Below are 14,542 nucleotides of genomic sequence, written 5' to 3' on the forward strand. Positions count from 1 at the left end.
AAACGTCCAGGGTGATGCAGGTGGTGGAATTATGTTCCTTCCTTATGTACCAGGAAAGAAAAAAAGGGAGGACTGGTGTATGCCCACAGGTCCCTGTGGCAGCTCCCAGCCAGATGGCAGCAGGGAAGTACAGAAGCTGTGGAGGAAAAGTTTCTTTGTTTACTCTCCTCCTAGCTGCCTACAGCAGCCGTGTTATAATGAGAGGCACAGGGTGCATTTTTCAAGAGCCTGACAGCTCAGCAGTTGGAATATTCCCTCAAAAGCCCAGTAACTTTTCATTTGACACCCTCAGGCAGGAAGGACCTGGAATTTTCATTCTCCCAGGCTACAGATGGAAGGGAGAGGTTAAGTTTCCAGCAAAACACCTTTGCTCTTGTGCTTTTGGCTAATCTTAGTGCTTACTACCCAAAATTATGGTTATCTCTCTCCCTGGCTGTAATCTGCCTGGTCAGACACATGGCATGCCCAGGATGCTGCATTTTGATAGCAGAGTTAGGAATTTTGGGTCACAGGTTGCCAACACAAACAGGGGCTTTTTCTACTCACCCCCTGCACTCCTTCCAGCTTTCAGATGTGGTGCTGTCCTGCTGTGGGACTGCATCCCAAACCCCCATGCACCTCTCTTCCCACCCTGTCTTCACCTCTGCCTGGACACTTTTCCATTACACATTTCCAAACCTCTATTTGTCACATCCTTTTTGAGACAGTGATGGGCACGATGAATGGAGTCTGTGAATGCCAGAATAACATTCAGTTCATATCCAGACCAGAACATTAATAAATACAAATATATTATGAATTTTCCTGCCATTTGTGTTTTGGGTTTTTTTTAATATTCATAGCAGCTATTTGTATCTAAATCTCTATTTTCTGCATTGTGAGTGAAGTTATCAAAGTATTCAAAAGGGCAGATTTTCCAAGGCTGCTCAGCATGGTAATTAAGATAGAATCACAGCTGATTTGATCTTCTCTGCTTCTTTTTCACTATTTTTATACAGATATGCAACCAATATGCCAGCTAAATGGTCAGAATTATTATGAGATATCTGATAGAAGGCACCTCAGTGTATTTTAAATATCAATATAATTTCTTATAGAAAGAAGAAACCTATCAATCAAGGTTGTAATTGTGTTTAATGCACATTTTGCTTTTAACAGCAATTTGCCAGTTTAAACAGCATAGAGCTTACAAGGGTTAATTGGGGAAGAGGTTATAGTGCTTTTAAAGTTGTATCTAAAATATACCTTATTCATTCTTTATTGAACAACGTTTTTAAGACAGTCTAAGTTACAGCTACGTGCTATACAGTAGCAGCATGTCCACACCACTAAAATTAGTGTCAGCATTCTCATCATGAACCTTTCCCAGCATTTGAACACATCAGCCCTAAAATCACAGCAGAGTTTGAAACAACAGGACACCCACGATGTGATCCTGTACTGATGTTAATCAAGTAAGAATAAAAACAGTAAGACACATATAATAAAGGACTCCACCCAAATTTATTTTGGATGATTGCTGCCTTTGTACAACATGCTCAAAATTTCCAAAATGAAATTTAAAAGTCAGCGGACAGCACAGTCTAACCAGGTTTAGCTGAATCTGAGTGCAAAGTGCTGTAGAGTGGGTGCCACAGATGCACAACAACCACTTCCCACATACTGCACATTTCAACACACACAAGGCTGCTTCTGTGCAAGTATCGAGACTGGCAGGTAACAGCAGCTCTACCACCATGGGAATAACAAAAACAACTCATCTTCAGTTGTGCACACTCATTGGTCATGATGAGACTACACTGTTTACCAAGTCAGCACACTGGCTACTGAGGTACCATGTTACCCCCTACAGTTAGGATATGAAACATCTGAATTTTTAGGCCACTCATGCCCTGATAACTCAAGAGGGACTTCTCACGCTGTCCACCAAGCTGAAGCCATTTGTTGAAGTAAAGAAGGTGGATGAGGTGAAATACTGTAAGAGAGAGATCCAACTTCTTCAGAGAATTGCTAGACCCTGCCTAAAGGAACTCACCTTTGTTCATGCCCAGCTTGATTTTTTTAATAAAATGCTTCTTATTGCTATATGATTTGATTAAGAGAGAATCTCTAGTCAGGAATCTACTTAGAGATGATCTGCCTCTGCTTAAAGCAAAGTGCCTCTGTAGGTGCTTTTCTGAAGCATCACCCTGGGACAGTGTGCTGCAGGTGATGAGAATTTGCAGAGCTGCAGAACCAAACTCTTCATACATCACTTGCTTATTTATTATTTTTACAATTCCCCATTCAAGAAATTTTCCTTTTGTGACCACGTCTTTTGTTACAATGCTTTTGGAAGTGCTCATTCCACACTTTTCAGACTTGGAGGTAAGCAGGTAAGACTGAATAAGTTGCCTAGCTCAAGCTTCATGTACAATGCATTCACACATTTATTAATAAAAACTTGTCTAAACATCTACTTATTCTTTGGACCAGCTCCAGCCTCCCTAGGTGACTGTAACATGTCTTATAAACCTTTCATGGAAGACTTAAAAAATAGTACTTAAAGAAAAAAAAAGGAAAACAAATACATTTAAACATCATCAACAAAGACAGAAGGGGAAAACAAAGTGGAGACATCCCATGCCAAACTCACTGCAGGCACAGGTTAACAGTGTCCTCTTGAAATCTGCTTTATGCCTTCTTGCACTTCTTCTAGCTCATGGTCTTAAAAGGGAGCTGCAAAGCCAAGAGAAAATTCCATGTATGCCCCCAAATATGGGTCACACATTAAAAACCTTCTTAAGAAGGGAACTGATCAGCACACAGCCCATTTCAGCTCACTGTCCTACCAGGCTGTCTGTGCACAGGCACCTGTCAAACAGGGGTAACAGCATTTCTCTACCTCAGAAAACTGCTACAAGAACAAATACATTTATGGTTGCCTGGACACAGTAACAGCAACGAGGGCTCCACCGTAGTACCTAGAATACATCCCTGCTGAACCCTGCCAACAGAGCAGGGGGTGGACAAGGACCACCCAGAGTAACATTGGTAATGGAGGGGTTTATGACACTATATGGTAGTGGCTGATTTCCTTCAGCAGAATTAAATTTTGCAATAAAAACTCCCTAAGTTGCTTTTCCTATCAACACAAATCAGCTTAAAGGATTGTACAAGAATGACCTGAACTGTATCCTGTTTTGCACACAAGCAGTTTCAGAATCTGTCCATGGTTCACATAAATTAAAAAACAAACATATATGCTGGGAGTACCAAGGGAAAAATAGCAAATAGTTTCCAGATTCAGTTTCCATTTCTGTGATACTTCTACTACAGACAATGAAATACTATGGCAATAACCCATGGAACCTGCATTGAGTTTCCTCACCTGTACTGTGAGTCAGAAGAATGATATACTGTGTTAATAGGCATAAATCAGTTACTTATTGCATCAAAGTTCACCTGTAATCCATAAATTTCATACAGATATTATGGGCTATCATCATGGAAAGAGATCTTCATTGCTAAATGTGAATCCCCCCTGTCTTTCACCAGCTGTTAAACAAATTCCTCAAAACTTCCAAGATAAAGTGAAGCAAAAAGTTTCAGCTACAGAAACATAGTGCAAAGGTTCAGTTTGGCACTGCAACATGACAGACTGACAGGAATTCATGGTAAACTGTTTAGATTTGGAAAAAAGAATCCTATAATTGAACCAATATTGTCAAATGTATTGCATACTATTGTAACTTCACAGTAATCAAAATCAGACATCAAGGTTTCTATTAGAAGCAGCAATCACAGATTGCAGTAAAGTATATCACTCAAGGGAAAAAATTGCATTTTGGCAATTTCATAATCAAGTGTTCCTTATGCTCCTCCAACAGTCATTCGTCAGACATTTTCCTGTTTAAAAGGTGCATATTGTTTCCTCTCAGTCCTCGTGAGACTTCTCTGCAATGACTTTGCATTCATACTGAAAAACAGAAGTTGACAAAATAATATTAATTTACATAACTAGTAAAAAGGACCTAAGAAAGTGATTTTTCTACAAAACGGGTGATAAAATAGCACTTGTTAAACTCCACCCAGAGAAGTCTGATCTCCGTAAGTTCTGTGCACATACTGGTGGCTGCAATTTCTGTCCCCTGAGCAGGTCAGACTTTGGGGATGGCCTGATTTCCCACTATACACAGGAGCTCTTACTTAGCTCATGGTCCTAAAAGTATGCAACAGAGTGTACAGAGCAAAACATGGGTGTGCTCTGAGTAACAGTATAATCAGCTCACTAAGTACATCAGCAAGCAATGATTGCTGATTTCTACCTCACTGCACACCCTTGAGCCAAATAGCTGGCTGGTACACAGCTGGCTGGAGGAAGAAATAAGTACACTTGAACTTTTACTGGAAGGCAATCAACCCTCCTCTCCCTCCAAACTCACCATTGCCAGCTGCCTGCCAATATTGCCCATTGTTATTCCACCAGCAAAAAATATACATGGCAACCAGGAACGAACATAGAGGAAGTCTGGAGAGGTGTATCTGGAAAAGAATGCACATTTTTGAGCTCAGCATTGTGCAATACAGAGAGTCCTCCAATCACAAGACAAATTCACAATTATTAGGACATTTCAACTCAAAAATATATGTTACAGAAATTTAATTTCTTGCAGCAAACAACAAAGGAGGCTTCTTATTGATTATAGCTGCATTTGTTCAACCAAACAAAGCCTGTTACATTGTTGGCAAAGTAGCAATTTTATTTCAATTAGCATTTCCAACTAGATTTCTCACTTACACACACATAAGAGCTTTCATGAACAGTCCAATTTATGCTGTGCTCAAAATTAGGTGCTGACAGCTTTGAAAGTCATGTCAAATCATACCCCTTCAGTTATTCTCATTTAATGTTAACAGCTTCAGAACATTATCATTTCACCTTAGGGGAGCAAATACTTACTGATAAACTCCATTGTATACCAGAAGCTGTGACACCAACGTGGCCAGGAAAGCAATTCCTACTCCAAGACCAAAGCCACTTCGTGACCTGTCAAAGGTCCACCACAGCCCAATGGACAGGGCTGCCAAAGTGAGAGACAGCTGGATATTGTTGGCAAAATCCACCTTCTGTGTTGGTTGTTAAGGACAAGCTTGGAAATACCATGTACAAGTATACAGCAATTTTTGTCATCCTGTTTATATTTAGGCACAACAGAAAAAAATACCATTAAGAAAAGTACAGTGCAACCTGTATCAGCTCTCACACAGCTATCAGACGTGAGGAAATAAGCCTTGTAATTGTCAGAATTTCAGGAAACTAAAAACTTACGATGCTTCTTCAAATTTTAGGGTCTTTGCTCTGTACTAGAGTGAAGAACCTCTTCATCTACCAAACAATGAAGCATTTTATACAGACACACAATGCACATGTTACATCTCATCCTCACCTTTATTACACTCAATATGAAATCTTACATCTAGCATTAGACTTCTTCAACTGACAGGGATTTACCAAAAAAAGGTATTTATCACTCTTAATTGCAATTTTGTTTAAATTACATGATGCTTTACATTCAGCTCAATGCTAACATGTTAATGTTTTTTATAAATCAAAATGAAAATATTACTGGAAAGTGTTCGTGTAAATCGACATTGAAAGTCAGTTTTGTCAACTTGTGAAAGAATTGTGAAGTCACTTCAGATATCTTTGTGTGTTTTATATCCTTCAAAATGTTTTGAAAACACTAACTCATTCTCATTGCTCCTGTCCAAAACAGGTAATTAAAAAGAGGCCTGTCATGTTTCATAGGCCTGAAAACAAATTTATGAAATGACAATATAGAAACCACTGTTCTATTTTCTCACAAAAATCTGGAGAGAGACCTAGCAGAAATGAGAAACAAGCTTGATGAGCTGAAATAAATAATTACAGGATAAAAATCAATAGCTTCAGAGAAAGTGTCAAAGAAGATCAGAACCCTCACCAAATCTGGCAATGTGCAGAACTGGCAGTAGCTGAAGAGACAGCAGTCTGGAGAGCTGTCAAGCAGGAAATACAGACAGTACATTACTGATGTCCTGGAATATGGGGAACAGCTGTTAGAGAACTGAAGAAAATTTGCTGAAAATAATCAGACCCGTACAAAGAGGAGCTATCAATTCTTATTTCTTAAAAGCCCCAAAGTTGCCACGGGCTCACCCAAGAGGTACAGGCCAGGTCAGTGAGAACCACAGCAGCAGACCAGTGCATCTTTGCCAAGGAGAGTGAGGTTTGTGAGGGACAGTGGGAGTGACTCGGAACGTTGGCAGCTCCAGCTCATCAGGCCATACTGGATAGCAGAGGGTGGGGAAAAAACTACACAACAACAAAACTCAGCAGTGGCCTCAGTGAGAATTCAGCCAGCTCTCCCACCTTTCACTGAATATGCTCTCTCTTCCTGGGAATGAGGAGATTCAGTAGCACATGAACAGAACTTTTAGCACCATTTTTGTGAACTGTGTTGGAGCTGACGCTGATGAAGATGTGAGTCACAGAGATGATCAACTTTCTTCATGAGACTCCAATTTTCACAAGCAGACCCCGGTTTCAGCTGACAGAGGAGGCACTACACGTATCTACAGAAAACCTCAGGACACACAGCACTGCCAGCAAAGTGCACCATGAGAAAAGCCCTCTGGCACCCAGGGTACTCTCTTGGCATGAAGGATGGCATCCTTTGCAGAAGGGGGTAGCAACACTTCCTGGCATTGTATATTCCTGGGTATTCCTGGTCCTGAGTTTTTCCCATTCTTTGCAAAGTGCATGTGCTTCACTTATGACTCAAGACAGGGCCTCAACCTCTTACTACAGCATTAAAAAGACATCAGCTTGGAACGTCCTAAAGCACTTTTCTGTAATACCTAGCACATGAGTATCTTCCCACACTTACTTTAATTATTCAAAGAACATAAAGACTCTAAGTAAGATAAAGCCCAATATCGAGACATTTCTAATTAAACTATTTTTCAGAACAAAAAGATGTGAGACTCATCACTTCCAATACTGCTACAAGCTTGACACTAACACATATTCTGCATTTCCCTTGCAAAAATGTGCATGTTACAACTTTAACAACAATTCACCATGACTGACTGTGTGAGTTTTTTTAAGTGGAAGCCGAATTGTTCCCACCAATGTGATTCAAATATAGGATACAGCACTGGCATGATTTATTCCCACAAAGACTGCTACACATCGCATTACACTGGACCATTCTCTCTTGAACTTATGTGGCTCTCCCAGATGTCTGTCCATGCAGGGGTACAATAACCCAATCACAGCTGTGGAGACAGGAAAGAAAAAAGGTCCTGAAGTTAAAGCACTGGCAACATTTTACTAGAATAAAGACCATCTAGACTTTGACAATTACAGTCACTACTAAAACAGATCTTTTAAGGACAAACAGCACAAAAACACACACTGTAAAAGAAGAGGAATTTCAAAGAATTTCATTATTTTAAAAAGCCCTGTAAGCTTCAGCAGCATCTTCAACCACTGCAGCAGAAGTAGCAATACAGAGACAATTTGAACCAGGGGCAGAGGATGACAGAGCTCTCTCCCACACCAAAATCTGAACTGTAGTTCAGAAAGAGCACCAGTAGCTTGCAGGTTGGCACTTCCAAAAATCCCACACATCAAACATGTTTAAAATAGCTGCAAAACCAATACACCACAGTACTGGTGTGGTTTATAACATCAGTATTTTGTGTTTTCTTTTGTTCTTGTTACAAGCAGGCTTTGTTTGGATAATGCTTTGCTCTTCAATGCTACTATCAAGCTCACCCAGAAGAGAGAAAGCCAAGAGCCTATGGTAGCTGCTGAATACAGGAATCCCAGCCTGAGGGAATTGTGATGCTCTTTCACTATTTCTTCACAAATGTGCCCTCTACTGCAACTGCAGCTAAAAAGACTTTTACCAACCCCACTAAGGAATAATAATGGTGCTTTAATGCTAGACTGTAGTGGTGTGAGCACAGCAGAGCCTGAGCCATTGGTACAGTTTCCAGTGCCTTCAGTCTAGCACACTGCTGGAGGTAGCACTGCAAATGCTCTTTATTCTGCCACAGAGGAAACTGATCTCCAGGATTTGGGAAAATAAATCATCAGTAAAGTTGGAGCGGAAAAAAAACCTCCCTGAGCAATTTTCTTGCCAAAGGCCTTGGGCCAAAACTCATGACTAATAATGGTGATGGATGAAAGGACTTCTCTGAATGCAGCCTCGATCACCACTGATTATAAATATGCAAAATACTTTTATTCTGTTCATAATAATAAACCATACTGCAAAGAAATGTTCACGTCAATTCCAGGAAGGCTGTGCACGTACAAATGGTAAGAAAATGGGTGAATTATCAGCATTTACCACAGAGGTTCCCTGTATGCATGCTAGAAGATAAGGAAAGAAAATGGAGAAGACTGAAAATGAAAATAAAAGACCCTGAACACCTCAACAGGGGTGACTCCTGCTGGTAAAAGCCAATTAAGGCCATAGTATCTTTAAATCAGGTAGCTTAAAATCAGCTACCATAATCAAATACACTTTATAAGCCATATCCAGTCTTTCCATCAAAACCACCAACCCATCAGACCCAGAAAGGTCCACAAGTTTCTTGTGAGAGGATGGCAAGATGTAACCTTCCTGAGTGCCCACTGGCAGCTGCAGTGTTCTCAGGTGACCCAAGAGAGCACAAGGTGCAGCCTGATGCAAACAGCCAATGGTGCAAACGTTGCAGTGAACACTGCAAACCTCGTGCACTGCTGCTGCGGCAAGCTGGGGTTCATTGTAACCCCCACTAATCCATATACAAAAGATCAAACCTTTACCAGGCTTACTTGTCAAGACAATCAGTTTAACCAGTTTAAAGCATAAAAGAAAAATGCAGGAAATAAACCAAAAACTAATCAAGAATCTTGGCAAGAAGAAGAGGACTAAGATAACTAGCAGATAAAGCAGGTGTGTAAGTGCCACCATAACACTGGAGAATACAACATTCAGGGATCTGTCTGGAGGGTTTCCTTTCAAATCAGGCTCCTCTACAACATCTGAGGTGTACTATTTCAAGAAGGTATCAAAAAAACCCCCAATTAGACTACTAGGAAAAAAACAGGCTTAAATTATTATCATTAGTAAAACAGTGATGCCATGTCAAAAACAATTTTATTGACTCATATTAATACTCAGAATTGTGAGCTTCTCAATCTGATTAAAACCTGCCTCTAGGAATATACCACCTGTATTCACCACAGCAGAATCCACCAGTACTGACTGCAAAGAATATTCCCTTAGTAAAGCATGAAACTGACCCAAAGCACCAGTGAATTTCAGAGCCAGGTAGAAAGTCAAATTCCATCATGCCTGTAACCTGGAATATCCCTTGATACTTCCAAGGAGAGGAGAAGTTCTTACCACCTACAGCAGACAACTCACTTAAACTGGCTAAACACAGAGAAGGCTCAACTCCCTACGTGGTCATAGGAGAAATGGAGCATGTTCACACCATCTGAAATACACAACTGCACGGAGGTGTTCTGTTCTGCACCGTGCCCCTACAGCTGCCAACTGCAAGCCTCAGCTCCCAGACACACAGTCAGGGCTCCCAGCTTCGCAGGGCTAAGGCTGTACCTCAGACTGGAAGGAGGAACAAAGAGAAAGCTGAACCACAACAGAGAACATTTCTCAGGGTGGTGTGCTGTGCTCAAACAAGGCACTGTGTGCTGCACAGTCTGACACCACCAGGGTATTTTCAAGGGCTGTCTGGGAGCACACTCCTGTAACCCAACTCCAGGTCAGCAGCAGCATCACCTCCTCACATTGTTAAACTCTAACCCAGCAGAAAAAAACAAAGGTTATGATCTACTAACAACATTACAACATTAACAACATTACATAACAACATTACAACAAAATTAACAACATTAACAACAGTAAGAGAAGTCAGCAGAAGAACAATTTCTGGACACATTCATATTTGTGTATACATGGGGAGATCAGAAGGATATCAACAGCTCAACAAGGACAGTGATGCTGAAAGGGAATTTATCTTCCCCACCTCTCACAGAGTTTTTTGTAACTACCTAACTACCTCTGCACACCAGGCATACACACGTGACTGAACTTACCTGATGCTGTGCCACAGCAAGGTGGCACCCACCAAGCTGAGGAGAAGATGCTTGTGATCACGTCAGGGGGGAAGAGAGTAACATTTCTCTGGATCTGAAGCAAGTTTAACACTAATGCAAGAAATACACCAATAAAAAACAGCACTACACCACGAATTACCAAATTCATGCCCCGACTGGTTACAGATGAAATGTACGGGCCACACTTTTTTGGTAAGGTTGGCATTGCATCATTTTCTGCCATGACTTCTTATGTTATCAGAGGCATCCAAGAGGCTGACTGAGGATTTGCTTGCAATCAGTATTTTGACTCTTCAATTGGGAGACACCCAAACCCTGAAAAATAATAAAAAAGAGTGAAAATGCAGATATAAGAAACATTACATGCATTTCTCTTATTTGGAGATTGGGTTAAAAAAATGCCTATTATATTTTCTTCTGAATTTTCTGAGGAGGCAATTAGTCCTTTGATAGCAGAATCAACCACAGCTGCAAAAACGCCTTACAAAGGAAACAGGTTTTACAAATAGCTTTTTCTACTAGGAGACAGAGGAAGAAACACGTGGGATGGGACAGCTAGGAATGGGAAAGCACATTCTAGGAGGTGAAGAAATGACATAGGTATCAAAATGCAAGAAAGGCTTGCTTTGCAGTAAGAATAAATTGTTTTTCTCCCCTCCTTTAAGCAACAACTGGAAGTTATATAATTCAGCAACACATAAACACAGCCCTCAATTCCAAGTCAGCCACAGAGGTTCAGAGATCTCCCTTCTTGAAGAGAAACCAAAAAACATTTCTCAATTGGAAAGTGAAATCTGAGAAGTAACTCTTGGGCTGGAGTCAGAATTTCAGCAATCCTGCAGCACACATGGTTTGTAATCTCCAGTAAAAGCAAACAGCTCAGCAAACCAGAGCAGTAACTTCAACACAGAGAAATATTTACCAAAGTAACACACACTTCTGGTGAAAACTGACATACACTACTACAAATCCTAACTGTAATCAGGCACAGAAGCACCTGAGGGCAAAGGAAAAGGAGCTCCACCTGCCTTTGCACTAGGAAGCCTCTGACATGAGTAACTGCTGGCACTACAGGAATGGCAGAGTTCCCATCCCAATCCCTCTTTTTAAAAAAAACCAAACCTGTCCATCATGAATCTTGTTATACATGGATTCAGTGCCACATTCATGTATAACAACGATTTTGATCGACAGCTTAGCCACTTGGAACTTCAGAAAAAAAGCCCTGACATTGTTTTTAAATTTGAAACTGCCAGCTGGTGGTGGCTTCTGTTAACTCTTATTTATGGCATATGGGGAGCCAAACCAGAACATCCATCCCCTTTCGTCTCAGCTCCAGCAGATCCAGAGGAAGCTCTCTGAAGATACAGCAGCAGAGCAGAGGACCCAGCATTCATTCACTTCTGCTGACTGAAAGCCAAAAGGGAAGTTAAATTCATCCAGGCTAGTTAAGATACTCCAGTCAACTGCACAGAAGATGTGATGCCACATATCCTCCACCACACGAAAAAAGTTCCAGCAGGCAGAAAAAGAAAAGAAAAAAAAAAAAAAGAAAACCAGTTCTGTTCATACAAAACTTCCCACTGGCAGTTTGGGGAGGCAACAGTGTCTTCCTAAGAACACAGGATCTCACCTACACAGCCAATTCCCCACGGTACTTGTAATCACGAACACATCTTGGGGCGAAAGAGAACAATCAAAGTGTTGGGCTTCTTAGTCTGCTTCCTGACTCACACTGCCAGCACTGATGTCTGTATCAAGGCTGGCACTGGCACTGCAACACAATTCCTCCAAGCAAAAAGGAGGTGCTCCAGATTTTTCTTCCCTGCTCCAGATGGCACAGCACTGGAGCTTGGATAATACATTTAGCCTTCAGGAATGAAACCACGGAGCTACAAAAACATCACTATTTCAGCTGAGAGTCTCCCCTGTGTCCCTCAGGGTTTTGCCCACCAAGTAATCACAGGATTTCTCAGAATTTACAGGAGTCTTTTCAACACATGGCATTGGAGGCTGTAGCTCCCAATTACAAGCTTTGCAGTAATACTGTGCCTAACAGGGGCTTTCAAACTGTTATGTCCCTTCTCAGCCTTAGCTTGCCTAGGGAAATAAGCTAAACTCTTGACTCTCCACTTACTTCACCATCCCAACAGCTTTTGGCACTTCCTGAAGTCTGCATATTCCTTTTTTTTTAAATGCATGATCTGAGCTGATGTACAAGAAAGTTCACACTTCTATTTCTCTTTAATAAGCACCACACAGGATCAGAGTTTCTTTTTTCAGTCATAAAGTGGTTTGCTCATGTCCCGTGATCCTTTACTACATTCAAGTCTCTCTCTTTCCTGTTACTGAAGTCCTTGTTCCCTGGTACAGCTCCAGACCTCGCATGCTGCATTTCAGCCTGTAGGTGTTATTTAATTCTGGCACCCAACTTCAATCCATTTTTCCTGAAGGATTTCTCAGTCCTCTTTGGCCCTGCAAACGTTGCCAGCTTTGGGTCATCGGCAAGAATCTTACTGCATCCTATTTTGTGCACCAAGATTATCAACTAAAATAGAATCATAGGATGTTTTGGGTTGGAAGAGACCTTAGAGACGATCTAGTTTAATCCCCCCAAATACTGAGAGAGATCAGCCCAAGTCCCTGTCTTTGATGAAAACTATTAATAAGTTCCTTGCATTGATTATTTCCCCATTTTACACTCTCTCGGTATCTCTCTCTAACAAGACTCTGCTTCTTGTAATTCTTCTACTACAGGAATCTTCAGCCTAATTAATAATCATCAACTCTCCCACATGGCAATACTAATGTAAACACCGATCAGCTCTTAACTGTCCTTTTTTTTCCAGAAAAGCTGATGATCAATACACAAACACTGCAGCTACAAGTTATTCAAGGCACCAGCAACATATTTTTATTAGCAGGTAAACAGCCTGACCACAGCGAGGGCACCTGGGTGGGTATATATTGACATATGTTTACAAAATGTAATTTAAGGTCTGAAACTAGCATGATGCAATCGTTTCCACCTGGTGGTTTCTCACCCTACCCATATCATTATTAGTTGTTTGACCAGTTTCCAGATTTTCCATTGACCCTAAGACCTTCTGGCATGCCACAGAGCAACAGGGGAATGGAGCAAAGCGATCAATGCTCGGGAAAGATTCTTCAGTGTCCCAGACAGCCTGGGCTCATAATGCTCTGGCACAGCAAAGATACATACTATCATTACCTTCCATGGAAATTAAATTACTCTAAAGGCACCAATTAATCTCTAAAGACACCAATTCCTTCTGACTAGGAGGCCACTGCTCCTGCAGACAGCAGAGACCACGTCTCCTTTCAAGCCTTATGTTTTACTGCAGGTTTCCTCTCAGATAGGAACAGACCACAACATATTGAACCAACACGACTTCTGAGCCTTCATCTCTTAGGAATGCACATTCACAGCTGTAACACCGCACTGAAAGCTGCAGGCTTGGCACGGCCAGAGCCTCAGCTGCACTTCCTTCCTCGCTGGCACACTCGGATTCAGCCCAAGCTTTTCAACACACCGTGCACCATACACGACTTGCAAGGCAGCCACACGGTGTCTGGCTGGTATTGCGCAAAAAGTTAACAAGTAAATTATCACCCTAAACATTTCCAAAACACTTAGTCACTTAACTGTCTCCTAAGGAGAAGATCGGTCCTGCTCCCGTGTGCTCTCCCTGCGCACCGGGAACGATTCACGACTTCTGACACCACCCAGACACACCGGGCACGGCGCGGTGTGGCCGAGAATAAGATTTATTTAGGCAACACCACGCAGGAGGTGGCAAGAAACCCTCTGTCTGCAGCGAGGCAACGCCAAAAGCAAAGCAAAGCAAACCATCGCCCCTCCAGGCATCGAGAGCGGCGGTTCTGCCCCGGACCCCCGGGCCGGGGGAGCCCAGCCCGCCCGGGCAGCGCCAGCACCTCCTGCCCGGCCCCGCACGGCCGGCGGAGGGGCCGCGGGCCTGGGGCAGCCCCGCCGGGCATAGGCTCTCCCGGCTGTCGGGGAACGGCTCCGCCGGCCTCTCTCTCCGTCGCGCCCGGCCCCACCACCCCGGCCCGTGGGCAGCACGGGGCCGAGGGGCACCGCTGCCCGCCCTCCTCTCCTCGGCCCGGCCCGGCCCGGCCCGGCTCGGCCCGGCTCGTCCCCCCCGCCCACGGCACCACAGCCCCGGCCCGGCCCCTCCGCAACGCCGGGACTCACTCGGCCTCCGCCATCTTCCGCAGTCCCCGCCCCGCGCAGCCTCCGCAGCGCCCGCCGGGCCTCGGCCGTGCCGGGCGCGGGCAGCGTGGGGGGAGCGCGGGGGTGCTCCGGCGGGACCCGCCCGCACCCCGCTGCTCTGCGGA

The 14,542-nt window shown here is 42.9% G+C and overlaps 1 protein-coding gene across 3 annotated transcripts; it reads right to left on the minus strand.

Moving 5' to 3' along the window:
- Nucleotides 1-1,484: 1,484 nt before the first annotated feature.
- On the minus strand, nt 1,485-14,470 carry INSIG2 (insulin induced gene 2). Of its 3 annotated transcripts, none has more exons than XM_048309824.1 (6): nt 14,400-14,470; nt 10,142-10,477; nt 7,178-7,302; nt 4,943-5,109; nt 4,425-4,524; nt 1,485-3,958 (listed from the first exon to the last, which is right to left on the minus strand). In XM_048309824.1, exons 2-6 carry the CDS (start codon nt 10,383-10,385, stop codon nt 3,917-3,919), a joined length of 678 nt encoding a protein of 225 aa, XP_048165781.1. In that variant the 5' UTR covers nt 10,386-10,477; nt 14,400-14,470; the 3' UTR covers nt 1,485-3,916. The 3 variants fall into 3 exon arrangements, with proteins under 3 accessions (XP_048165781.1, XP_048165783.1, XP_048165782.1); XM_048309826.1 differs by lacking the exon at nt 14,400-14,470 and adding an exon at nt 13,830-13,923 and having other exon boundaries at nt 10,302-10,477; XM_048309825.1 differs by lacking the exon at nt 14,400-14,470 and adding an exon at nt 13,830-13,848.
- Between the last annotated feature and the right edge of the window lie 72 nt (nt 14,471-14,542).

The sequence above is a fragment of the Corvus hawaiiensis genome, chromosome 7 (assembly GCF_020740725.1).
Source record: "Corvus hawaiiensis isolate bCorHaw1 chromosome 7, bCorHaw1.pri.cur, whole genome shotgun sequence".
NCBI classification, from domain to species: Eukaryota; Metazoa; Chordata; class Aves; order Passeriformes; family Corvidae; genus Corvus; species Corvus hawaiiensis.

Excerpts from the sequence above, each read along its gene's own strand:
- INSIG2 (XM_048309824.1), bottom strand. The coding sequence starts at position 10,385 with ATGGCAGAAAATGATGCAATGCCAACCTTACCAAAAAAGTGTGGCCCG. Across the intron at positions 7,303-10,141 it reads TTGCTGTGGCACAGCATCAG|CTGTGATTGGGTTATTGTAC; the intron begins GTAAGTTCAGTC and ends CTGTCTCCACAG. Across the intron at positions 4,525-4,942 it reads GTATACAATGGAGTTTATCA|ATACACCTCTCCAGACTTCC; the intron begins GTAAGTATTTGC and ends ATTCTTTTCCAG.